This window comes from Limanda limanda, chromosome 11 (genome assembly GCF_963576545.1).
Source record: "Limanda limanda chromosome 11, fLimLim1.1, whole genome shotgun sequence".
NCBI lineage: Eukaryota > Metazoa > Chordata > Actinopteri > Pleuronectiformes > Pleuronectidae > Limanda > Limanda limanda.
The window spans coordinates 25,922,208-25,950,197 of NC_083646.1; the positions used below are offsets into that span (position 1 = coordinate 25,922,208).

Here is a 27,990-nt window from a genome sequence, read left to right on the forward strand (position 1 = left end):
TAATACATATTGGTGTTGATTACTTTAATAACGTTTTAAATAGCAAAATACATATAACTCAAAATATTATTGTTTAATGCGAATGCAATGCTATTACACCTGGATGTGCACCGAAGTATTACTATCTTACACAGGGTGTCAGGTCAAATAACCCGGAATTAGCCTGGTACCCGAATATCATTTTTGTAGACTGAGTGGTGTTTACACTCCTCTAGACGATCTCAGCACTTTAATGCATGTGCCCTTCCTGATCGCAAACAGCAACACCAACAGTCATGGCGGCCGCCGCACGGTTCTTCCTCCGAGGCTCTAGCGTGAAGCTTCCCCTCCTCGGGGCCGGCAGCGGGCCTCACAGCTCCGTCGGGGCCTCGCTGCTCACGGTGTCACCGAGCTGCAGCCCCCGCATGAAGACACAGAGGAGACACGCAGCGCACTTCACCTACCAGCCTGACCCCGTCCCCACTAACCATGGTGAGGGGCTAGCTGCTAGCCGGCTAACGCTAGCTCCCGTTAACGTGAGCGAGTTGTGTCGCACTGGAAGTTTCGGTAGTTTATCAATAATGAAGGCTAATGACTCAACAGCGTTATGAGCATATTGTTGTTTAATGACAGAGTTGTGTTTGCGGTGTCGGCATTAAGAGGTCGAACCGGAATAGACAAGGTTGTTACTGTAGAGTCGGAGATAAAGTAGGTTTGTTTACGGAAATGTTGGTATTCAGCATCAGTGTTATACCTTGTTAGAAAAGCACGACTGTAGCAAAGACATCTTCAAATAGATAACTCTCACTAGAGAACGGTGTTGTGGAAGAATCAAAACTCCTTCTGGTCCAAATGCTGGTGCTGGTTCAGATGAGTTCTATTCACTGCTGGGTTCTGGGAAACTTAATACACATCTAGGCACGTTTTCTCTCAGGTCAGTTTCCTGGGAAAGTCGATTCTGTGTTTTTCCAGAGATACCTGATAGCTAGTGGAAAAGGAAGACAGTTTGTCTCAGCGTAAACCTTAGTGTCATATGGGCCTGGATCTGGGTGCTTAAAGAAAGTACCAGGAAAGAAATTATGTATATCATTTTCTTCCTCAGTATCTATTATTTATCTATTAGTGTTAGGCAGGTCCAAATAAGTTAACTGTTTATCCTCCACTAAATTTGAATTGAATGTTAGCACTCACACCCACACATTTGACAAAAAGATTATCCAGACCAGTCATTATGATTATTATGTGTTCCTTTGCTGTAACAAGGGTTTGAGCCATCCTTTTAAGTCATTGTCAAGTTTCTGGAATGTATTTTCTCACCTGCAACAACTGGTACGGTCACTTCTGATTGTGTGATTGATTATGATTTGTCGCTTGTGTCAAGTCCTTCAAAATGTTATGTTCCTTCTATTTATTTATTCATTTTGAAACTTTTAGGACCAACAACCAAGATGAACATGTTCCAGGCTGTTACAAGTGCCTTGGACAACACCCTCGCCAGTGATCCTACAGCAGGTAGGATCCTATGAGAAGAAGTGGAACTTTAGTACCCTGTTGTTTCACTAAGTCATGCATAATTGAATGTCTTGCTAGCTGTTTGACTGTAAATTATCACAAATTGCAGGAAAAACTGTCCTTCAGGTTTGCCTCATAAATCAGAGGTTACAGGTTTACAATGTGTTTAGTGTGACCAGAGGAAAGCAACGAATCCTCATATTGCACAAACTCAATCCAGAAAATGTATTTATTGTCAAAATAGTTGTAAATGGTTTTGTATTTATATAGCGCTTTCTAGTCTTGATGACCACTCGAAGCGCTTTACAGTACAGTTTCACATTCCACCGTTCACCCACACATTCATACAGTGCATCTATTTGCAGCACTTTGTTATTCTATGGGGGGCTATTGAGGGTTCAGCATCTTGCCCAAGGACACTTCGGCATGCAGATGGGTCAGACTGGGGATCGAACTGCCGACCTTCAGGTTGGAGGACGACCACTCTACCCCTCAGCCACAGCTGCCCAGTTGTAGATTAATTAACAATTAAGAGGAACACCTGCATTATAAACTATATTGATCTTTGTTTAACATGTGAAATAATATCTGTAGCTGAAATTAATTTGCTTCTGTATTGTGGGTCAACTTCTTATACATTCTGCAATTCAGGTATTATGTTGTTTGCAGATTCCACACAAAAAAACATTTTAAATTAACTTCTCCTCCTATTTGCACCTCTGGCTATCTTATTCTCTATAGCATCTGTAACTGGTTCATGGGTATTGTAGGACTGAAAGCTGTCCACTTTGCCAAAATTCCAATAGATTTAAAAAACAATCTGAGACAAAGGTGAAATTATTAGCATAGGTGGTCATTACCAGTGGCAAACATAACTTGTTCAGTGTGGCTGCTTTCATGACCCTCCTGGCTGGTTTCTCACTATCATCCTTTCTTTCAAACATAGTATATGCTGATGTAGGCCTACTGTAGCGATCAGCTGTTTGCATCTATAAATCCTCTGTTGCCTTTGGGTCAAATGTCTCACGTCGTAAAGTGGATGTACATCAGCATTGAGGGTCTGTACTGCCTAGTCAGAAATTCATCAGACTGTCCAACGAGTGGTCAAGAGCATCTGATGGCTTGACTCACCCCCCTGTACACTGCACAACAAGCGAGGAAAATTAAAATCTGTCTGATTTAAAATGACCTTCAAAACTGTGTCAAAATCTGCCTTGAATTGCGATGAAAGCTTATCAAGGTGACAACAGAGCAATTCAATGTCTAAACACATGGAACCATGTGATCAGCTGACTTGGAAATCACTGACTACCACCACCTGGAGGCGGTCTGACATTTCTTTTAAAGGGGACATATTATGCCCATTTTACCACAAGTTGATATGGTTCCTTGGGGTCTTAATGAAATGTCAGTAACATATTTTGATCAAAATACCACAAGGATAATTTAAAACACAGCACCTGTTTTACCCTGTCTAAAACAGACCTCCTCAGAGTGACCTGTTTTGAGTGCCTGTTCCTTTAAAAGCTAATGAGCAAGCTCCCCCCTCCTCCACGAGATAGGAGGCCAAAGCCTGCCTGCAACAAGGCCGACACGGGGTCACCGCGGCTGGGTCTCTGCCGCTGGGGCTGTCGCAGGCAGGCTTCTGCCCGCCTCCGACATGGGGGTCTCCGAGGGATGGAAAAGCGACCATCAGACACGCGTAGCCCCGGGAGGAACCCAGGGCCTACCAGGGCGCACACCAACAGACTTTTGCCAATTCTTTCCGGGACATTGCCTTCAAATATGAAATCTAATCCATTTTGCTCCCATTTCATTTTGACGAGAGACCGATAAGGAAGCTCATTCTCAGTCACTCAAGCATGACGTTTCTGACATAGAGAAAGCATAACAAATCGCGGGAGTTGTTTTTTCCAGAGTTTTTGGGTCGGTAGACATGCCAGATACCCAAATTAACGTGTAGAAGCACTAAAATAGTGGAATTTTCATAATATGTCCCCTTTAAGGGTGTGAGATGCTACATGGTTCACTTGTTGGAAATTTTGATGAATAGATAGAATAAAAACAACCTAAAACCAGAAAACAAATGCAAGCTGGTTGTAATATAAACTAGTTCTAATCTAAACTAACCTTTTGCCTCAATGGTTAACAAAAGGGTTTTGTATTATGGATGAAAACTTCTTGCCCCGCCTGACAACTCCAGTAACATGAAACACAAGTTACTGGGTTTGTTTACTTTGCCATGTCTGTCGAGAGCCAATCAGAGAGCTATAGGCAGGACATCTGATTTGTCTTAACATTTTTTGCTTACTGAATATTTTTCCATGTTCAGTTATTGTGTGTCGAGTAACATGCACCTTCATAACAGACTGTGTTTTGTGTTTATCTACAGTCATCTTTGGGGAAGATGTTGCCTTCGGTGGAGTATTCCGATGCACAGTTGGTCTGAGAGACAAATATGGTAAGATGTTTTTTTCCACCTTTTGACCCCTACCACCCACTCACACCACCACCAGCCCAAATTCACCGAGTTGCCATTGCAGTCTGTAATTGTCAGCCACCTGTTCTCTGGTCTGCTTTACATGAATATGTCCACTAGATGGCAGCACAGGACTGAACAGTCTCACCACCTCCTCTAACAAGGCCATGCAGTGCTCCAGACTAACTGTTTACATTGGTTTCATTTAGCTGCACCAACTCCTAATTTAGGCTCCCCCAAAATGTTACGGTGCCTTTTAAACCTTTTCTTGAAAGTTCCCATATGCAATGCTAATTTCTTATTTTCAATTTGATTTGTTCGAAAATCGATTCTCGTAGGATATTTCAGATTACAATACAAATTTTTACTGGATATAAAATAAATTCTCAGAGAACTAAAGCTTTAAACTGAACAGGGATACCTCTAACTTGGTGCATTATTAAAAATGTATTCAGGTAGGCCTGTCACAATAACACATTTTGTTGTACGATATTTTGTCCCAGAAATTATTGCGATAAATTATATTATTATCATCAATGTGAAACCATTTTAAACCGCTGGTGCAATGATAATATCATAGCATTATCAATGTTCACCTTTTCAAATAGCAATGAACTTCATTCAAAAGAGATATTCAGTCTGAAATTTTGAGTTAGAATTAAAAATATTAAAATTCCCAAATACATAAAACATAAACCACAGACAACACCACCAAAGCATAGCGTGTGTGTGTGTACGTGGCCCGTGAACGCTCAAGCGAATCAAACACACTCAAAGTAAACTTCAGTACGGTTCAGGCCCTAATAACTTGTGATCAGTGTTGATGTGTTTAGTTCAGGTGTAACGTGAGTGCAGGTCAGCAGGAGTGTGGAGGAAGAACACTAAGACAGGAGACTCTCACATGATAACTGCTGCTTCTGCTCTCATCCTGAAGCAGCAGTGCTAACAATTTTATAGCGTCCGTTTTGTCTGTTCGACATACTTTTCCTCATTCAGCTCCTCGTCTGTCTCATCTCTACTTCACGTGTGTCGGTGTGTGAGTGAATGGGGGCGGGGCCAGCACGGGGCCTGTGTGTACCGGACCGGAGCGACCAAGGAAAATGTTGAGTCGCACTTCACAAATATTTGGTCACATGTGTGACCAAAATGGAAGCACTGTGGAGCCCTGACATATCACTGTTTATCTGGAGGATCATTAGGATCTGTTTGCACTTGTTTCTCCACTGTAGCAGTGAAGCCTTACAAAGTTGATCCAATAGGTTGCTGATTTGTGGCAGTGCTCATTGCTCTTAGTTCATTTATGAAACCACTTTTTTAAAATTGCATATTTTATTTAAAAAAACCTACAGATTGATCATCTTTCTCAACAGATTTTCTCATTGCTATAGTTTATATCAGTTTGTTATAAGGTCTAGTGTAATTCCAGGCCCAGTTTGTTAGTTTCCATTATATGTTAATAATCTTGTTTAGGTATTTGTGCCTATAAATCTGTCTTTCTCACATAATACATGTAACCAATCGTCTAACTCAAGAAAAAGCACAGATGTTACTAAGAAAATGAACAATGGATCTGTTTCATGATTCAAGTGTCCAAGATGGTCGTGCATGCACCAAATCAGGACACTGAAGCTGAAGCAGCTAAATAGTATATTTTTATTAACACATCTCTGTCAAATTCAGTATGAATATATAGATATATACACACAAGCACTCACACATTTAAGATGAATGGAAATATATATGCACAAATTTGGTCAATGTCTTTTTTCAGTAAATCTGTGAACAACCACTCTGCAAACACCATCGTCTCTTAAACTAAATGAATGTGACACAAAACATAATTTAGAAACTGTAAAACGACAGTTATTTAATTATTTTTATTTTTTATAGACATAGATTATTCTTGCTTTGGCTCATTTTCTATGGTTTTGTTGGCGAGGAATCTCAAATCCATCCTACAGTAGCTGGCCTTGCCTTTTGTTTTCATTGACGTCAGACGTGTTGACCTTTTGTAGAGGGATCATTATTTTCCATCTCATCCTTGCGAGCAGTGACGGATGCTAAGCTGTTTTTATCCCCCTCACCATTCAAAGGGGCCCTGCACACCTCTTGCCACCCGCAGCCATTGTACAGAACAGAGGTTAATGCAGGTTGCGCACTACATAAGTGGCTTTTATATTACAAGGCGGATGCATTCGTCACCGGTTACTGGCTACTTCTGAGTGTTTCCCTGAAAAACGCAGCACATGTTGACTCTGTGATGTGAGCGACTCTCCCTCGCACTAATGTGTTGAGCCATTTTTGCACTTAAAGCAGAGCTGGTGTCACAAGGCACCGACTATAAAGGCTACCCAAACATGTAAACAACTGAGGCACAAACATCAAGTCAACAGTACATTTCACAGTTAAACATTGCGTTGTACGCAACATCTATTGGTTGTACTATTTGTCATGAGTTGATTTAGTGCTTGTTTTTATTTACCCTCACTTTCACATGAACCGCGTGTGTGACGCTGGTTCATTCTGAGTAGTAGGCACTACATTTTGATCCGTAATTGTTCATTCCTCGGAGGGTTCGCGGTGCTGTGGTCGCTGATTGAACTTTGTGAGCACAGAGCATGGCACAGTTGTCACTGCTGAGACCAACAAAAAAAATCCAAACATTATTAAACTGGATTAGCAAATACACAAAGATTAGAGCAAAAATAACACATTGTGTTCAAATTTAGACAGCCGCTCTTGTGGTTCTTTGCAATGTTATAGGGTGGAGAATGAAAAATAGTTTCTGTGTGTGTGTTTTGCCTTCATAAGGGTTGTGTGTACATCACAGGCTTGGTTGGCTACAGCCTAAGAGGTGTCATCTGCTTGTCACTTCATTTATTTTAGGACTGCATGGCATTTTAAGTGAGGGTATTCTTTGCAATCTCATCGCGTAAGTGTGCAGCATGGACCTTCTTCTGTTATCAAAAAACCCTGCTTGTCCTTAGACACCCTCTACAATTGGTGGTAAGTGGTCCCAAATAAATAATCCCATTCAGTTGTCCTCACTTTAAACTTTGAAACTGAAGTTTTCTGTTGATTCAAAGATAAGTAGCCACTAGTTTCCTTCCTCCTTTTTGAAGAGTTCAAACTTTCTGACCAATTTCAGGAAGTTTAGATAGCGTTAAACGGTAGATGTGGAAAATTTGATGTTACAGTTACAACGAAGCAAACAGGTCGAATCATTTTCTCCATTTAAATGGAAAGATTAAAAAAATGTATGCTCTTTATTCAAAAAAGTTAGCAAATACAATAGCTGAATGGACAACACACAGAGGTCAGACGTACGCCTGTCCACAAACCAATCAATGTCAAGTATAGGTGGATGACGACAAGACATACCTATGTCAAAACTCTTAATCTTGCTAAATTGCAATGTGAAATCAAAACTAACCAGATCAAATGTAAACTTTGTAAAAAAAGATAGTAGCCTTCGTCCAGACCTTCAGGTGAGAGTGTGTTTTCTGTTGATACAAAGACGGGTCGTCATGAGTTTCCTGTTAGTGTTCCAGCTTCTTAATCTCTCTTTGACTCCTCTCTTCTGTTCTCTCTCCAGGCAAGGACAGAGTCTTCAACACTCCCCTCTGTGAGCAGGGTATTGTGGGATTTGGTATTGGTGCAGCCGTCGCTGGTGCCACGGCCATCGCTGAGATCCAGTTTGCTGACTACATCTATCCTGCTTTTGACCAGGTAAAAGTTTGCTCCCTTGGTTGGTCAACCCTCTTCACACCAGACACGTTGGCTTGTTGTAACAGGTGCAGGTACAATCTATGGCATTGAAAACGACTATTCCATTTAGAAGAGCACATTTTTTCATTATTGTAATTAGTTACACCAGTGCTTTCCCTGAAAAGATAATTTCAAATGTGTTCCGTGAAACAAGGCTAATGACACACTGTCACAGTCTACTACAGCGTCGGAACAAGACCAGAACTTCATGTTTAATTTTGAATCGGCTCCACGAGGAATTTGTCTTTTAGCAATCGATCACACTCCCTTGTACTTTCCTGGTATTTCATAAACACAGAGTTGGAATATGGGGGAGCAGGTTGAGGAAATAACACTCCTCAATCTAAGTGTCCTAACGCAGGAAAAACAAGGATGCACAGACATCGTACAGACATTGGAGGAAGAGGGTTTCCTAAATAGAGTAAAATCTAATAATCTAGATTTTAGGCCTTGAAATGTTGATTTTTCTATCTCTTAAACATTGATTGGAGAATGAATGCTCATACTTTTATTAGTAGCATTGAGCCCATTCTCACTTTTAAATGTGTTTTTGGGGAAAGATTTGTGTTGATACTGCTTTAACAAAATGCAGCCATAAATAACCAACTGTTCAACAAACACGCACACGCACACAGTTACAATGTATACAAACAGTTCTGTAGTGTCATTTTCATGTTGAAATAAAATACAAAATTGGAACAATGCAAGTAATTATTTAACTAAAATTTAGATTTTGTTTTTTGTTACCGGTATGGACGTGAAATTGGTCTTCAGCTGCATTAATAACGGTCCTAAAGACTTAAATTGAACATGTTGAATCTTCAGAAATCATGCAGAATCAGCACACGTTTTGCTTTCAAGTTATATCAGTTTTTCCTGTTCTCTCTTGTAGCTCAAAGACCAAGTTTTTTTTTTTTTAAAGGAGCACCTTATCAAAGCATGCCATATCCATATGATCATCATATTTCCACCTTTTTTTCCCTTTAGCAAAGAAGGCCCCTGACTAACTCGCAGACTCCATGGCAACATGATACTTTCTCTTTGCATCACCCAATACATAATGGGAACTGCATTGGAAAATGCCTAAATAGTAAAAGGATGGAAAAAACAAAAGGACGGAAAAACACCCATGTTTTTGTCAGTCCTGAGACAAACCATATCCCATCAACATGCATTGTGACCTAAAGTAACATAACCGTTTTAAAAACAGCATATTTAAACAGCTGAAGACAAAAACAGCCTGTTAAAGCTTGTAAACAAAGCTACCAACTGAAAAATGCTACAACTTATGTCTCTAATCCACTGTGTTATTATGCTCAATACATTATGCTACGATCTGATACTAAGTTGATATGCCTTGCCCTAATGCAGAGCATAGATTTATAATACAAGTGAGCAGCAAAACTGCAAAGGTACGTTTCGAATTCAGTCTATACTAAATACAATAAGAAACAAAATATCCACAAACCTTGTGCCCTTATCATCCAGGTGCTGAACAAACATTTTATTGATCATCTTTTGTTTACCGGAACTACCTTTTCAAAACAAAAGTACTATTTCTCCTACCGTCAACACCATTTCAAAATATATGCATCAAATTCAAACAGTGCATCTGTTCGGAGAAAATAAACAAAGAATTCAGAATATATCTATAAAATACATAATATTAAAAAACATTGTATTTAGTTCCTTTACAGTGAGGGCCAGCCCCCTAGTTGTTACTAGTAGGTCCAGCTGGCTCAAGCAACTGGAGAATTTCCGTAGCAACTGACTGAAAGAAGGACGATTAATGTGGCATCAACAGGCTAAGCACGACAGTGGGTAGCACTGCTGTACCATACATACTTGTTGACACTAGTGTCATTCTCAATATGAATGTGAGCCCCTGCTACATCAAGGTAACATATTACATGATAATGCAGCTGGTTTCTAACAGACTGCTGCTGTGATGCTTTGGATACAGTGCTTTTGATCTGGTGTCAGGCCTTGAGCAGGCTCCCCTCTTTCTGTGCTCTCACATAAAATAATGCCGTCCAACCGACCTTAGAGAAAAATAAAACCTGAATTAACAGCCTATCTGAGTTTCAGGGAGGAATGACTAGTACCAGAAACTGTAGAAGTAGCTAAAAGAAATCTGTGATTATCTCTTAATAATTCAACTTGACTAATGGTTAAATCACCTAGCATTTTCCACAGAATTATTTAAATCTATAGTGGTAACTGGGTTGAACGTGCATGTAGGTCACTCTCACACGCAAACAATTCAGAGAAACAGGAACACAGACTGCAGAGTGAAAAACAAAGTCTTATGTGACATAATAACTGCATTTTCATGCCACAACTGCAGCTGAAAGTATGAGGACTGTGTGGATGGTGAAAACATAATTGGCCATAGCAAAGCAGAGCTGGTGAGCATGCTGCAAATGGAGCTGCACACACCAAATTGGATATCTCTTATGTTATTATAAGAAAGTTTGTTAATTTTGAAGGTGTGTTGGGACGAATAAAAAGACGGATACTTAATGGGAAACACTGAAACTTCACTCTATGATGTTATAATGTTTTTATTGTCTTTTTGCACATTGAAACCTCCTGCATTGTTCTTATTAACCTGAATCTCTTTGATCTCTTTCCAGATAGTCAACGAAGCAGCCAAGTACCGCTACCGTTCTGGCAACCTGTTCGACTGCGGCAGCCTCACCATTCGGGCTCCGTGGGGGTGTGTGGGCCACGGATCACTTTACCACTCTCAAAGCCCAGAGGCCTTCTTCGCCCACTGCCCTGGCGTCAAGGTCAGACATGCAGTTCAATTCTCACTTGTATTTCTTTTCTTTGTCTTTCTTGTTCGAACACTTTTGCAGGGTCACGTCTTACCCCAATACATATTAAAATGTACGCTGGCAGAACATTACCGTTTATGTCATATCATGAGCACAGCTCACAGTAGAACAAACATGCAGTAGCGAGCAAGCACATAGCAAATAACAATGCACACACCAAGTTAAAGGTCTCTTATGTTATTATGAGAAGTGTAAATAAACTGGTTTCTTTTTGAAATTGTGGAGGCCACCACAATCTAGATAATGAAACTGTATACTGTAGGGGGGATTTATGTGATGTATTAAGTGGGTAACAATACATCAATATGGTTCAGGATAAATAAGATGCGGATTAAATATCTAAATTATTACTGCAGTACAGTACAATATAAAAAAATAATGCAGGTAAAAAAAACTTTGGCTTCAGAGTTTTACAAGTCTGCCTGTTGAGAAATGGAAATTGAAATTCCTTGTAGTCAGCATCACTGGAGAAGATACGAGGAAAAAAACAGGCTGGTTAAATGAAAACTATTATCTAATCCCGCAAGGACATTTTTTTCCAAAATAGCATTTCCTCCACCACCACATATTTCTTTGTTGGCTGGCAGCAGTAATTTGGCTCCTCACTACTCATCCTGTTTATATACAGAATAAAAAAGTGGGTCTTGTAACTCTTTTCTGAGGCATGTAGTGACGCAGTATTCACTACAACTTCTTGTTAGTATTCTCAACTCGACTGTCCCTTCCAAACTCCTCCTCCTGCCATTGAGAAATGTGCTAAATTCTGTTCTTCTCCAGATTATTTAAGACTCTATTTTCAAGTGAGAGAGTGGATATCAAATTAAAAACTTTTGTCCACTATGAAACATTCGATTTTTTTCTCCCAAACATCTGGGTAAGCTGGACAGAAAGCCATATGAGCTAATTATTACTTTATGATTGCAATGTCTTTTGACAGAATCAAAATAAATCCAGGTTAATGACAGCAGCTGGGCTGTGTTGGCTATACCATCATCTAAAATGAGTGACCGTGAAAACTTCACTTTGTGTCTGGAGATCTTTAAATGTCAGCCTGGTGTTTGACTCTGGAGAGTGTGAACAGAGATTTTATAGAACAATGATGTAACCCAGTCGACTCAGGGGTTGTAATTTTTTTCAAAAGGTCAAGTGAGAACAAATTGTTTAACTAGCACACAATTCACTGGAACTACTTTCACTGCCTCAAGTGTTAAACAACACCAAGCCTTCTGTATAGTCTCCATAGTTTCCATGTGTTCTCATGAATCTTGCCTATATTATCTATGATTACATTTTCCTGAGGATGGGTATGAGGAAAACCTATGCCCACACACAAAGTTGTAAATTAGACTTGCTCTGCAGCTTCTCGGTCTCAAACTGTGCACGCCACAAGTATTTCACACTACTTTCTAATCTGGACCATGCATAATTGGTGCACTTGTACTAGAGTTGCCGGTCCCCCATGACATAACAAATTGGTGGGCATACAGACGTCTGCAGCTTTAACAAAGTTGGCCAATCTTATGTTTTTGGTCTTTCACCACAGATGGAAAAAATATTTTTCAGATGCTTCGGTAGAACTTTGCTCAGTTCTGTCCTCCTCCAGCTTTACTGAAGGTGATTTTTCAAAGTTCTCTCTGCTGGATCAAAAGTCCAACAATAATTTTTTCCTCAATAAGTGACTGACCTATTCACACAGTCCTTTCATTGTGAATGCAATCTCCAAATAACACCAGAGCGCCACATAACACTATTTCAAACTCATAAGTTACCTAAGTGCTGCAACCTATAGAAATTGAGCAGGATTACATTTCAGGTCTCTGGGTAGGTAGCTGGGAGAACACCTCCACCTGTAAGAGAGGATCAGTCAGCGCAGGCGAGAGCTGTTAGCTGGTTGGGCCTTAGGTTGAAAAGGGAGCAGGGGAGCTGCCTGAGAGGAAGCACATGAGAGACACGCACAGAGGACAGACACTCTGGACAAACAAGAGACACTGAGCTGCAAAGCCAGACCCCAGCAGGAAGTGCTAAGACTTTATGTTTAGAGTTTGCGAGTTTGTTTTTGGATTAATAAAGAATGTTAAAACCCAAATGGTTTATCTCTGGCTGCTGTGGTGAGATCCCAGGGGCATGGTCAACTGCCACAGTCCTCTAGAGTCTAGTGCACAACATTTATAACATGCATGGTGACAATCCACTCCAGGAAGTTGAAGCACAGCTGTATTCTGCTCCAAGGAGGCAAAGTTAAAGCACTTAGCTCGAACAAACCAGGTTTTGGAGGTCAATGATTTCGCAAAGGAGCATATCACATTTTAACAAGCTCTCAGGATGTGACTAAGAAAATGTGTAAAAACACATAAATGTCTGTATGGTTTACAGCCACAGTTGATCCACTGTGAGTAACCCCAGCTGAGAGCAATAAACATGTTGTCTCTCAGCAAAGGTCAGCCTGATAAATGTTAATCTTAGCGCATACTATCAGCACTTTTTGCTCCATCTGAGGTCCAGTGTTGTCAGCATACTCCAGTTTTGAACTTAAAAGCATACAATGGCAAATATTTTTGTTCTAATTAATACACATTTAGAAAAATCACAATCGGACTGTATATTTTTCTGCAGTATGCACATGTTGACCGAATGACTTGTTTCTTGTATTCCTCAGGTTGTAATACCACGTGGTCCAGTGCAGGCCAAGGGGCTGCTCCTCTCCTGCATCACTGACCAGAATCCGTGTATCTTCTTTGAGCCCAAGATCCTGTACAGAGCAGCAGGTACGATTGGGATTGTCACTGAAGTGTTGGGGTCAACAAGTAATTAGAGCCTTGTTAGTTTTGTTTATTGGTTCCTCTTCGGGCTGTATGATATTTCCAAAATCTCATATCTCAATAAGATATTTCATATTCAGGTTACAATACATATCACAACATAGCACATTTTCTTTCAATTCTATGCCTTGTCAATAAATGACGATTGGAAAAAGTGTTTTGATATAACTGCCCAGCAGTAAAAACAAGAATTGGGCAGCAACTTGCCTCCGTCGCCCTTAGATTTTTGGAGATGGACTTTGTTCAGCCAGGGACCTTTGCCGCTCCAGATATAGGATGATATAACTGAGTAGTGAGTAAAAAAAGGAATAATATTAATCTTAATAGAATTATTTCGGCCCACCAATATTAAAGATAGAGGTGACCTCCGCTCCAGACAGTTTAACGTGGTAAAATAGGGAATGAAATGTTTTCTAAAAACCGTAATGCCAACCTAAGTAAAGCCTTTTTCCACAATCTTAAAGGGAAGGGTAGTATACTCCAACGCAAGTGCCTCATCATTCACAGGGAAAACTTCACTTTTGTGCAGATTTAGTTTATATCCTGAAAATTGGACGAATTGGGCGAGTATTGACAGAATGGCAGGCAAAGAGGTAGTTGGGTTTGATATAAAGCACAAAGGATTGTCTGCGTATGTTCAACTCCACTCCTCCAAATCCCATAAATGTCTTGGTTACTACGGAATACGATTGCTAGTAGCTCTATGAACAAATCGAAAAGTATGGGCTTAAGGGGCAGCCTTGATGAGTACCTCGCTGCAGGCCGAAAGGCCGGGTCTGCTGAGAGCTTGTGAGGATTGAAGCCTTAGGGCACAGATATAATTATTTTATTCAAGTGATGAAATTAGACCCAAAGATGAATTTTTCTAATATGGCGAATAAGTACTTCCACTCCACATGGTCAAATGCCTTTTCAGCATCCAAGGAGATGACGCCATCAGGAATTGCACTCGGAGGTTGAGTAAAAAATATTAAACAGGCGGCGTGTATTAAAGTATGAGTAGTGTTTTTGACAAAGCCAGTTTGATTTTCTGATACAATTGATGGTACTATGTTCTCCAATCTGCAGGCCAAAACTTAAGGTAAAATCTTGGCATCAGCATTGTTGTCAGGAGAGAGCGTGGGAATGTTCAGTTGGTTTAAGAAATCCTCAATCAAATTGTTATCATTATGGAATTCAGAGGACTAAAGTCTGGAATTAAAAATCCCTGATGTGTAATTCATTTCGGTGTGGTCAGAGGAAATGCTTCCATTCTCCCTTGCAAGTTTTGTGATTTACTGTTTTGCCTTAAATCCTCTCAGCTGCTTAGCCAACAGCTTACCAGATTTTTCACCATGTAAAATAGACCCTTGCTTCTCAGAAGCTGGTTCTTCAATTGGGGGTGAAGAAAGGAGGTCAAATTCAGTTTGATATCCACTCGCCTGTTTTTTATAACTCTGTGTCTTTAGCATGAGCATTTTGCAGGTCTAATTATAAAATATGCTTAGTCAAATCGAGACGCTTTTTATTGGCCTTCCTTTTCAAATTCATGGAGTAGGAAATAATCTGTACCCTAAGAAAGGGTTTCAAAGTATCCCAAACAATCAAGCTTGAGGTTGCATGAGAAGTATTTGTGAGACAAAGGGATTTTATCTGCTCTTCTACAAATTTCACAAAATCGCTGTCCAACGGCTGGGTACGGTTGAAGCACCAGTTTTTATTTGCTTTAGGAAGATCAGGGAAGCTCATTGCTAGTATTACGGAGGCATGGTCTAATATCACTATACTCTGAAATTTGCAGGAGTGGGCAAGTGTGAGCAAATCTGTCAATACAAAGTAATCAATCCTGGAGTAGGTATGATGAACGTGACAGAAAAAGGAATACTCTCTCCTGCTTGGATGGAGGCAGCACCACATGTCACAAATACCATAATTGGATAGGAAGGACATTTTGCAATGGATCCAACCGGCAGTTAAGATTCCCACCGAGAATGATGATCCGGCAATGAGGACAAGTGCCACTCAAGAGAGCCCACGTCATCTGCATTGGGGGCGCACACGTTAGCGAGCAGAACTCCTGTATTATACGGTTCCCCAGGGACAATGATAAAACGACCACTTCTATCCAATATCACACTGTGATGTTCCAAGGGAACATTTTGGTTTATGAGGATTGAGACCCCCCCTAGCCTTGACCTGGAAGGTGGACTTAAAGTGCTGTCCCGCCCACCGCGACATGAGACGCGAGTTGTCAGAGCCACGGATATGAGTTTCTTGTAAAAAGTTAATTGAATCTTTGAATTTCTTGATAATTGATAGCAGTAGTAGGGTGACTTAAACCCTTGATGTTCCAGCTTCAAACAATGTAGGAGCCTAACCATTGTCCTTAACTGAAAATGTAGGTTGGTAAACAAAAGCAATAGCAAAACTCGCTGCATAAGTCATAGAATGGAAACATAAGGCAAGTATTAAATAGAGAGCGAACCATGTAAGACCAAGACTTGGAAAGACCCCCAGGATGGTGTTTACCATAAAATACATCTTCCTTTCTCTTTACACGTCATTTTCAGCTCTGTTATTGTCATATGAAAAAAAACAACTAAAAAGAAAGCACCCCTGGGTTTACATTTCAGCTTTGTTGGAAACAACTTTACCAGGGAGGAAAAATGGTGCCATCTCACTTTTCTTCTTTGACTCTGAAAGAATAAATATACAATACAGTAGGAACATGAAGCGAGCTGACCGTGATCTTCGACCGTGAACTGGACTTGGTCAAATTTCGTTTTGAGCACGTTGAAGGAGGTCCTGAATTTGGTCCAGTAGTGTGGATATGGCCTAAACTGTTAAGCTAGCTGTTGCTGCGTCGTCTTTTTTCCCGTGTCTGCCGCTCTTCAAAGCCATTTGGAGGCAAGCGTCAATAGTGTAGCTGAAAAGATTTAAATAAGGAACAATTTGGGTGTGGAATTGAGGGATAAAGGGATGAAATATGAAACGTAGGCAGGAGCACCAACTTGTTGCTTCTACTCCATGCTGTTGCAAACCGGAAGTCCAGAGCCTTTGTGCAAGTTTTTCAGTAAATATATAAATATATGCTCAAAATACGAATACAGTCAAACATATTAAAACAACAAATTATGAGTCTCTTTAACAGTAGAACTAGCCCTTATTTTAGCAACAGGATTCAGTTTTTTTCCTGGGTGGTTGGAGTGCCATACCTCCTCAGACTCGCCCGTTCAGTGTCACGCTCACTTGACTCCTTTTAATTTGTTGCTCTCTAGCAGATGTACCACATGTTTCCCTGCTTTGTGGAAGTACGCAAATAACTCCAACTAATAAAAAATATTGTGGTAAAAAGTGTCATTCACTGGCCCACTGTCTGCCTGCCTGGTTTCTTTATTCAAAGGAAATGTTCTGCCTTTTAGAAGTGCGAGGCAAGACAAACAAACAAAATGCCTGACTGCAAACAATGTGACCGTGATCAGCAGGATCACAAGTGTGAAGCAGACCGTCTAAATGGGATGGGAAATGTTGACAGTGCTAAGCTGAGTCTGCTCCCCCTCCCCTTACTGTGTGGAGGGAGCACCAGTGTTCAGGGTGGATTGGTTGGACAGGCTGCTGTGGAAAAAGGCCTCCAACCTTTATATTCCTTGAAGATAATGTACAAGCTCATTATAGTAAAGAAAGACCGAACCAGAAGAGACTGGCACCAGCAGCCTCAAAGCAATTGTTTGTTTTGTTTTTTGTCCTGCATTGATAAGAGCCGTTGATTAGAGCCACATGAGATTGTGAAATGTTACAGCTGACTGTTGAGATTGTTTCAATTATGGAAAAAGGTTAGGGATCACTGTCCAAAGTTTTTCCATTCATCAACTCATAGGGAGCAGAACTCCACACGAACATGGTTTTTCACATCTCGATTAATATTCTATGGTTTTTCAAGGAGCATCAAAATAAATAGTAAAATATTAAGGTCTTAAGTTATCCTCACATATCCATGAGACCTTTGTATCTACAAGCTTTATGACTACTGCAAAAAACAAACCATCAAAAACTATTGTAGCCATGCTAACTATACTAACAAAGTGTGACATGCTTTGCACTCTTCACAATAGCATCTGAGACTTCTTTATACAGGTTCAGTACTGGGTCTCTCCAAATAAAACCTATTGCTTTAACCTCCTTGATAACTGAGACCAGCTGTGTGTCATTTGTCTGTTGTTCACACTGGCACAGCGTGTGAACTTTCACCTAAGCTTGTTTGTTTGTTTAAAAAAAAAGGTTTGGTTGTGAAATAGTAGCAGAAGATGCACAACTTCATACTGTATAGTACTTGTATTTATGAGTAAACAGGACTGCTTTTATACAAGGAAATAGTCATATTTATTGTCATATTCAAGGCAAAGCGTTAGTAAAAACATTGTTCTGCAGTAGTAGCAGCTCCTCTGCAGAACATATTATTGAATTGAAAAGGTAAATATTGTGCAATGAACAGATGCTCTTAATATGAATTGATTACAATATGAATATTGGGCATTGAATAGATAAAGTTGCATAGCTGCGTTTCTTTGTGTATATTTATGCTCGTACATTCAGCCTTTAACAGAGTTTTCTTGGAAGACGTCAGGGTGGTAGATCTCGACTTATGTTTGAAAAGGGATCTTGTTTTTGAAAAGGTTGGTGACCACTGATCCACTGGTGACCACTTGTGTCTGGATCTCACTTCCCTTCTCTTTTATCAAATAAACTCAAACCAAGGCCCAAAAGCTTTGTTGTTTGTAGAATTTTGACTATGATAGATTTGTGTGTGTGTTGTGGGGAAATATTCCACAGACATTTAAGGGGCATCTTTGGAGGAAATGACAAATAGAGATGTTGACAAGCACAAGTTGGCAGGCGATTTAATGTGCTGCTCACAGCTGTGCAATGAAATGAGACCTTAGATCAAATGTATCAATTTGGTTAGCCACACATAAATCAATATATGAGAAATTAATAGTATTTTTTTGCTTCAATCAATAGCTGTAGCAGGCCTGAGGGTATCAGTTGGGTAGGCAGTCATTTTAATGTAGCGTTGAAACAACTAAAAGAACGTGGTCACAAATGTCTTCGACTACGGCAAAACATCATGTGCGTAATGGGCTCTTTTGTGCTTCCTTAATGTGTTTTTGGTGTGTTCAGACCAACCACTTCTAGTTAGTGCTGTCAACTTGTTATTGTCAGGTCTTGACATGGCCAATTTCTGGATCTACATTCCCTCACAGGTCAGCACTCTCAAGCAGGCCTGCTATTGGTCAATTTTTTTTCTTTCCTTAGTGATATTCTCTGCATATCAGTGGGAACAGTGCTTATGGATACTGCCAATGGCTAATTTGGCATATTTCTAATGGTGCCAATTTGCCCAAAATATAAAAAAATGAATTGTCGCACACAGTTTACTGACATTATAGCAGCTTTATATATCATGTCTATATTAGGAATCGACCAATTTTTTTTTTATCAGGGCAGAAAACGATTATTAGTAATCAAGGAGACCGATGTACATTTGCTGTAAAAATTTAATTTAGAGAAACACAAACTCCAACATGAAAAACTTTGTTGAAATGCCTTTAAGAGTTTGTCAAAATAAAAGAGAACTTTTGAACATTATCTGAAAATATAAAGTGCAGGGATCTCCCGGCAGTATTCATTGTAAGTTGACTTGAAATTTAAATAAATTAATCAATAAATATAAAAAATAGCTGCCTAAAGTTTATTAAAATAAGTACAGATAAATAAAACTAGTAAAACTTTTTACTGAAATTTGAGTTTGATCGGTGTTCCCAATTCTACTAGCCTGGGTACCAGACGAACTTAGCTCCGCCCACAACATTTTTGGTCGGGAAGTTCGGTCTGGAGTCGCTCCGTTTGGGAGAAATTATCTGCGAACAGAAGCTCTTCGGACCAATCAAATTGTCATGGCGGGCTTATGCGATGATGGACAGAAGATCAACAGTAACGTAATCAACCACGTCACCTCATAGACTCAGACTCTCAGACTCATATTCTGACTAGAATTATGAGTATGACAACGTCAGGCTACAATTCTACAGCACCATGTAGTGGTGCAGAAAGCAGAGTTGCTGCAAACCGCAGCTCAGTCGCAGGAAGCATCCCTGCTCTCTCTCCCCCCCTTGTAACAAGAGCTGTTCACAGCGGAATGTACTGTGAAAAGTTTTTTCACCATAGTTTCAATGCTTATCTGTTGAATATATTCAAGCATAAATATTTTCAACACTTCCTGTTTCAAAATAAAAGCACTGCAGTAAGACCACCCCTAAACCTAGGCACCTGGGTCAAAGCCAAAGTAGCATATTTGAAAGTAAATTGATATCATCCGCAATAAGATAATAGACAGATAATCTAAAAATATCGACCCTGATAATCATAATCTGTCGACCGTTGTTTATAAACCCCAAAACCCTCAAATTATGGAAGATGCCATGAATAGAAACAAGAAAAAGAACAGTGATTGTGGGTTTAGATGAACACTGTCTATCTTAGAGGACTGTGCCCACTATAACTTATAATGTCTTGTCTAGACATGGAATATATAAAACCAAACATAAAAAGAAGATACTTGATGCAAACGTTCTTGTATTGTCAGTATTAATGTCTTTCATACCTCACAGCTGTGGTCTAACAATCTGTCAAAGCTATGTTGGCTTCTGCTTGAGTGAGAGAATGAGTTTACATAGACTGGTCCCATTGTGATCATGAGTGTTCAATATGTGTCAGAGAAAATCATTATGAATATGAAGAGTCATGAGTCAGACCGATGTGGTTCAGCAGGGTTCTTTGATTTGCTTTTGTTTGTGTTGTTACTTAGTTGACATTTGTATTTGTTGTTTAGCCCCTTGGGGCAGTGATGAGATCAGTTCAGTTCATCAGGTATATGCTGCATTTTAGAGAAGTCACTCTACTATTTTCTGCAGCATTTCCAGTTGGAATAATTTAATATATTGGATACATTTTGAAGAGGCTGTGACAAGATATGGGTTGAAAAATCAAGTCCATGTTACTTTAAGTTTCCATTCCCATTATCACATTGTGAAACTTTTTTAGTTTCTGGTTATCTCGTTGTTAATGCTGTATGTTTTGACAGATGTATGAAAATCGGCTCATCCATCCTGCACAGTGTTTACTCATGGTCGTGTTTCAAGAGTTATTTTGATTTCCTAAAGGCGAAGAGCGAGCCGGCTCTAGTGCCAGGTCCACATAACGCTAATGATATCCGCCTGGATTATATGAAGTCATCTTTTTTATTGTAGCGGCCCTCTCTTTTCTCGTGTGGAAAAGGATAAAAGCCACAGTTTCTATCATCATGGTCATATGGTATATGGACTGTGATTCCTCTTATTAAACCATAACCTAGTTTTCATAATTTAACTGTTACATTCCAAAAAGTGCTATTATTCCACCCATGTGGCCTATTTTCTGTCTCGTCTGGAAGCCTAAACCAGGAGCAGCATATGATTCACCCAAACCCTTTATGTTGTTTTACCATTAGTTAGGCATCGAAAACATGAAGCTGTTTTATTTTCCTCTACGAACTCTCAATTTTTGTGTCAAGGTTTCCAGAAAAGTCTCTGCAGAGTATAATTACTTACTAATGTGATTTTGACTTCATGTGTTGCCATGTAAGAATCCTTTAAGATCCTGTGCTCTAGCCGTTTTTCAGGGATAGCCATAATAGGGAATCAGATTCAACCACAATTACAAGTGTACTCGTGATTATATGTTGTCTGTGCAGCATAAATATTGCAAATAAGATTCCTGTTTAACAGTGATGGCAGTTTGAGTTTTTCGATTGTAATGATTTCCATGAATGTGCTTCAGTTTTCCAAGACATTAACAATTAATCAAACCACGTACTTAAATGCAATTTGTCTTGGACTTCAAAGAGGTCATAAAGAGGCTGACTGCAAGGCCCCCCATTTTCTTGGAGCGCTGCTCTGTTTATTTGGCCCCTTTTCTGAGTGATATCCCATCCCACCAATATTTTGTTGTCAGAATAAGTCAGAGCTCTGAGCTTGTATCTGGCAGAATTGTATCTATTAGATCATGCTCTCGTTTTTGCTGATGAAAGTACACTTGGCCTCTGATGAGGGATGAGGTTCTGGAAAAAGCGCGAAAAGGATTTAGAAAATTGGCCAGTTAAAATGTTCTAGAGTCTAAATTTATGTTCTTTAACCGGCTATCATTTCACCACTTTGTCATCTAGTCTAGTATTTAGAGTTACTCTCAGTTTGAAGTATTTTACATGAAAACCACAGGGTACATAGTAAAAGCATGATTGAATGTGTGCAGAATGGACCCTTCGAGACTTTTCATGTAAGATCACATGCAGTTTGTTTGAACACCGTGACATTAATATTTATGAATGTTAATGTTTTTAAATTTGTATGTGATTCCTCAGTGGAGCAAGTTCCGGTGGAGTCCTACACAATCCCACTGTCGCAGGCTGAGGTCCTACAGGAAGGAAGTGATGTCACTCTGGTAGCCTGGGGGACACAGGTTGGTGATCCTTACTCATGCATCATTAACACAGTCTCTGTAGGTGATCTGAGAAGTCCCAAGTTATCATCTCCCTTTGGATCATTTCTCATGACCACAGGAAAAAAAGGGGTTCAATCTTGTCTCGAGAAAAGGTGTTTAAAGACGCAGTGGCAAGCAATGGATTAATTTTAAGTCCATCACAAGCCCCCTTTGTCCCAGCAGGGTCTCTCAACCTGCAGTCTTTGGCTGTATCAGCTCAGACATCTCTACAACATCTAGGCTGTTCTTGGCTCTCCACACGTTAGCACTACATGTCTGATGCACACGTTCCATTATTGCCTTTCTTTTCATCCAAGAGATGGGGTTTTTTCGCAGCTCCATATGAATGTGCCTGTAACTCACCAGGAGTCATCCCCACCGTTGATTGTGCCCAGGCACTTAAACAGGCTTATCCGACTGTAATGTACCTGGTGAATGGGAGGGATCTCTGAGGGCGTTAAGGGCAAAACGTCTCCATCAAAGCCAGTATTATTGTTGAAGGGGAGACAGAGAAGAAAGAGGATCCAGTAAAGTAGTGGAAAGCATGGCTCTCCTTTTTTTGAAGTGGCGCTCTTCTTTCCCACCTCATCCCCCCTCGTGTGTCAGGCAGATGACAGAAAAGAAAACAACTTGCTCAGAGTAAAAGGAGCCAAGCCCAGTCCTCACAGTAAAAATGTCAGACCACTCAAACAGACGAAGTTTTATTATTTTTATTATCCTCCTCTTTATTAATGTTTTATTCCCTTAGAAAAGTCTATTGTATATGCATGCAGATAATTTTGTAATGGCAGCATCATTTTAAAATAAATCTTCTTCTCATACTGAAGTTATTTGTGATCTTGAGGCCAGGGACTGTATCTTAAAAACTGGCTTGTCTGCTGACAACTGTCTCCTCTAGTTGATGACAAAGATTTATCACAGCATTGCTTATTAAAAAGCAGCCAGTGATGCCCATCAGTAAACACAAACTCAATAAACCTGATTTCTGTGTAGGAGGCCCCATAGACTATTGTTATAGATGGACGACATGACTGCTCCCCAAAAGTGTCTCAATTGCTACCAGTTGGCTGGCTGCAGAGTAGGACATAAACCCTGCCCTCTGTGATGGTGGATGGGACATGGCCTAAACTAGTACTACAAACAAGTCAAGGTACACGACACGTCAACAAATGTTTTCTGTCGTATTGGGTATTCTTATCACTTATCATAAAACAGGAAAATGTCTTGGCAGCTGAGAGTGACTCTCAATTGGTTGAGCATGTGTATTTGTGGAACTCCGCTGCTGCGACGGCTCCATCCCCTGGTCACTACTGCGCAGACTCCAGCTCCAAATGCTCAAAGATGGCAGCATTTATATTTTTGATATTTGGGCCTCCTTTCTGGATAGTTTGAGGAAGTGGATAATATCCATCTTTATATACAGTCTATTGTAGTCACTGATGGATAACATGCTGTGTCCATAGAAAAAACTGTAACAGGAAACAATTCTTAGATTATTATAAGTAGGGATAAATTGTCTTTTACAGCCTCCATGTGTATTAACTTACTGAGCACTTTATTAGGAACAATAACAACATTCCCTTTCATTAGTTCCTCCATATGTTCCTGAAACTGTCTCAGTTCTTCATGTCATTGGTTCCAGAAGATGTTGAACTGTTCCTTTGAGATTCTGCTCCATGTCGACATGTGATTTATCTGTTGCCCATTCATGCAGCCAATCTCCCATTTTCAACATCACAAGTGTTAACTTTTAGATTCAAACCTGGTGACTGTGAACGGCGCCGAAGCTCATCTAATTGTTTCGTCCATAAACCAATTTGAAATTAGTCTCGGTTTGACATGGAGCATTATCCTGCGGGAGGTAGCCATTAGAAATAAAGTTGTGTTATTAATGTTAAGCAATACTCTGAAAGGCTGTGGTTCTTTAGTATCAATGAGCACAATATGTGCCAAGATAACATTCCCAATTCCATTGCCTCAACACCAGCAGTATGGACAGGACATAAGGCAGGTTGGGTCCATGGATTCATGCTGTTGATGCCAAATTGTTAATATATCATCAATGTGCCTCAGCAGAAGTTCAGATTCAAAAGACCAGGTTATGTTTTTACAGTCTTCAACTGTCCAGTTTTAAGAGCCTGCACCCACTGCAGCTCATAAAACTGTCGCATTCCTGTCAGCCTGCAACACCTCTCCTTCAGAAACTTTAGGTGGATCAGTCTCTCACTGAAGGAACCACCCACTGATGTGATGGTGTCATGCAGGGACCTCAGTCCAGTTTATTGTTCGGATGTCAACATCTCAATGTCCATTCCCTGGATCTTCATTAGTATTGGGGAGGATGGTCTACCCTTGCAGAGTCCTCAGAAAACCTTTGCAGGGGACAGGAGAGACGTGTTCAGTGTAGAGGGGGAAGGGGATCGAAGCCAGAGCCATTTCTTAAGGGGTCCCCTTATACTCAAACTGGCCTGTCTGGCACTAACAATAATGGCATTATCAAAATGACTGAGATCACATTTTCCCATATATTGCTTTTTGATGTATATATTTACTGTAACACCTGACCTGTATCTGCAGGGTTTTATCAGCACTGCACCCATCTGGGTGGCTTATTTTGATATGTGCAGGTGTTTGTAATAAAGTGCTCAGTGGGTGTATGGTTTATGTAATAAATTGTAGTGCTGTGCATCAACTTTTTTATTTTTGGGGGTTGTGGGCAGATTTTATGCCTCTACCTAGGTCCAGCTGCTCAAGGCTTATTTGCCCAAGTGGTATGTGACATATTCATTTAGCCATTAGGTCTAATTTCGCAGTTTTGAAATAGCAAAACTAAAGCAAATATGTAAATTGTGTTGTTCAAATGAAATACTCAATGTGACACAATGCCAGTATTAGGCATTTTGAGTAATTTTTCCTTTTCTTTTCCCACTTAGATCCATGTGATGCGCGAGGTGGCCAACATGGCCCAAGAGAAACTGGGAGTGTCATGCGAGCTCATCGATCTACAGACCATCCTTCCCTGGGATGTAGAAACTATTTGCAAGGTAACCTAGTCACTGGTTAAACTGACATAAAGCAGGGTCTCATTCTCTGCTAAGAAACTGATATATTTATTTTATTGAGACCCATCCTGTTATCTAATTAATGGTGCATTATGTAGGGTTTGGTGTTATCTAGCCTCACTGCTAGGACCAACTGAATACCCCTTGCCTCACCTTCCTCTTCCAAGCACGTAGGAGAACTAACGGTGCCTTTGGGTAAAATAAAAACACGAACAGCCCTCGAAAAAGTTGGTGTTTGGTTTTATCCATTCTGGGCTACTGTAGAATAATGGTGGGACAACATGGCAGACTCTAGGAGCGCAAACAAAAACACAACCATTCTTATATAGATCCAGATGACTCAATACTGATGAACCAGATAAGTATGGATAATATATTCAATTTCCGCAAGAAGATCCCAAAAAATCCTGCATACTATACCTTTTTTCTAATATTCTCTCTTGAAAAATATGCAATGTTTTTCACGCCAGTCTCAATCTTTTGGGGATAGGCAGAATATCTGCATTCTAATGTCCAAAATGACACATCACTGTCTTGAATACTGTTGCCAATGAAGAGCTGTTGTTCAATGGAATCATCTTCCTACTGTATTGATGCAATATGAGGCAATATTCCTCTGGTCAGTGTGGTTCTCTTTGGGGCCTGATAAACAGGATTCCTTCCACAGCTAGTAACCCTTGAAAATGTGTGTGTGTGTGTGTTTCCCAAGTCTTATGCAGTCAATTGCACTCACCCAAAAATATATATATATATAACCAAATATTTCATTTGGTAGGGCTTTTAAAAGAGAGGGGCTTTCCAGTGGATATCCCATCTTTATTTAGCTTGAAATGATGGAAGGAGGACAGTGTTAGACAGTTTAGGGAATCGTGGCAGAGAGAGATTCCCTCCTGGTCACCAAACGTGTTTGTGTACAGAAGACTAAACCAGCAGGAGAGTCGGATGTTCTGAAAAGCGCTTTTAAAATGAAAACCAAAGATTGCAAGGAGCTTCTCAGCAAGAATTGAACCAAGTGTACGCATCCTCTCCACTTACGGAACACTGGTTCTTAAATGGTTCTTGAAGATGTCACATGCTGCCTTCTATGCAGATACATTTTTATTTATGCATTCATGATCCCCTGGTTAACATTTGCCTTTGTCAGTGAACACCCCACTGCGCCTGCCGCCAAGCAAACTTAATGACCAACAGTTATACACAGGATGAAACTGCGGTAGGAGGGTAGTCATTTAAGAGGGAGTCTTTTGGAACTGATGGAAGAGACTGTAGAATTGTTCTGGCACAAAACACGTGCAACCTGAAATGAGCAAGCAGTCAGTTACAGTTACAGATTGTTGGTTTAAGTTGGGGACTTCTGAAGTGAAAGTCGTCTTCCTTTTTTTGAAGGAGTTCTCCATTACAATAACTGCCATGAAATTGAATAGTGTGTTTATGTGCTGTGCTAAGTGGGTCTAATGCCAGGCCTGCCAACTCGTACTCGTCAACAACATCTCTCCTTGTCATTTCCTCAAACCAGATGCCCCCTTAAATGTCTGTGAAACCGATAAACCAATTTCGCCACAACACACACACACACACACACATACACACACACACACACACACGCGATATTTGGCACTGTTGCATTACACTGGTATCCCAAAAGTGTTTTTTTTTTCTCTCCCCTGTATGTCTCCATTGAAAACATAATTTTCCTGTTGTGTTCTGCTGGCTCACCACAGAAAGTCTCTTTGATTAAGTGATTATCAAATCTCAGTGAAGGCACGAAATGAATGACTGCTAAAAGTGCTAGTTTACTTATATAAGACTCGTCAACAAATAAAACGGTGTAGTAGGCGTGATGGAGAAAACATCAATACAATATCTTGTCGTTTTTACTTTAGTGCAGAAGGCAAAATGCTAATATGACCTTTAGTGTCCAAAGTAGACATGTGTGCAGCACTTGTCCTGAGCATTACCTTGTGTTGCTGCCACCTCTACAGAATTAATGTTACAAATGCTTTTAGAAGGTTTCCTTAGTGTTTTATTTGTGCCAATTAACCATATGATAAAAGCTGAATTAATTGGTTGATCAACAGACTAGTTGCTCAACAATCAGAATATACAATTTAAGAATCAGATTAATTGGTTTTCATGCAAAAAAAGCTTTGACATTTTCTCCACATCTCATCACTTAACTCCACACCAAGGTCTGCCTCCCAGGCAGATTTGATATGTTTTGATAATTAAAAAAAATATATATATATATGTTTATATATATCAGCTTATTTTCATTATCATACCATTGGATGCCCCTTCTCCGCACCTTCCGGGACTCCCACAAACTTCAAATTTCGCCGTCTTGATTGATCATTCAAGTCATCAGAATATTGATTGTTGACTGTAGCTCCTGGTAGGCCCTCTCTAGAGCATCCAAGAGCATTTCAAGAGAGGCCAAGCTGGGAGTAATGGAGTGCATGCTATCTTCGATTAACTTCCTCATCTCCATACCTTAATTTCCATAGCACCTAATATAGCAGATGGCGAAGGCACAGCTAAGTTGAGATTCACTGCTGTGGTTGTGAAGCCATGTGCTTATCGTCAGGTACAGCATCGTTTGAAAGGTTATGCAGCTCTTTCTTGTTCTAATTGCCTTTTCCAAACCTTGTCTTCAGCCCAATCAAAACCAACAGGAGACTGAAAATGTCAGTCACACAAATACTAATAAACTCCAGCTTTAGCCTGATATTTATATTAAATCATCTGTATGGCCCATTTTCAGTAGTAGTAGCAGTAGTAGTAGGAGCTGTTGTTAAGCTCAATTTAAGCTACCATAGTTTTACATCACAGTAACATATAAACCCCACTGCCAAATAGAGTTTTGGCAGTGTGACTGCAGAGCGTTGCAGATGCAACAGCAAGTATAAATACTCATAACAGCATAAACCACTTCGATACATTTTTTTATTTCTCAGAAATTACGAAAATCCTTATTAAAT

At 40.0% G+C, this 27,990-nt stretch overlaps 1 protein-coding gene across 2 annotated transcripts in view; it reads left to right on the forward strand.

Annotated features, from left to right (window-relative positions):
• The first annotated feature begins 254 nt into the window (after nucleotides 1–254).
• bckdhb (branched chain keto acid dehydrogenase E1 subunit beta) overlaps nucleotides 255–27,990 on the forward strand; it is a 60,665-nt gene continuing 32,929 nt past the window's right edge. For both annotated transcript variants that reach the window (XM_061080591.1, XM_061080590.1), the window contains exons 1-8: nucleotides 255–471; nucleotides 1,414–1,491; nucleotides 3,884–3,952; nucleotides 7,566–7,699; nucleotides 10,375–10,530; nucleotides 13,235–13,343; nucleotides 21,832–21,929; nucleotides 24,884–24,994. In XM_061080591.1, coding sequence (XP_060936574.1) covers nucleotides 276–471; nucleotides 1,414–1,491; nucleotides 3,884–3,952; nucleotides 7,566–7,699; nucleotides 10,375–10,530; nucleotides 13,235–13,343; nucleotides 21,832–21,929; nucleotides 24,884–24,994 — 951 coding nt within the window. In that variant the 5' untranslated portion in view covers nucleotides 255–275. The remainder of the gene's footprint in view (nucleotides 472–1,413; nucleotides 1,492–3,883; nucleotides 3,953–7,565; nucleotides 7,700–10,374; nucleotides 10,531–13,234; nucleotides 13,344–21,831; nucleotides 21,930–24,883; nucleotides 24,995–27,990) is intronic.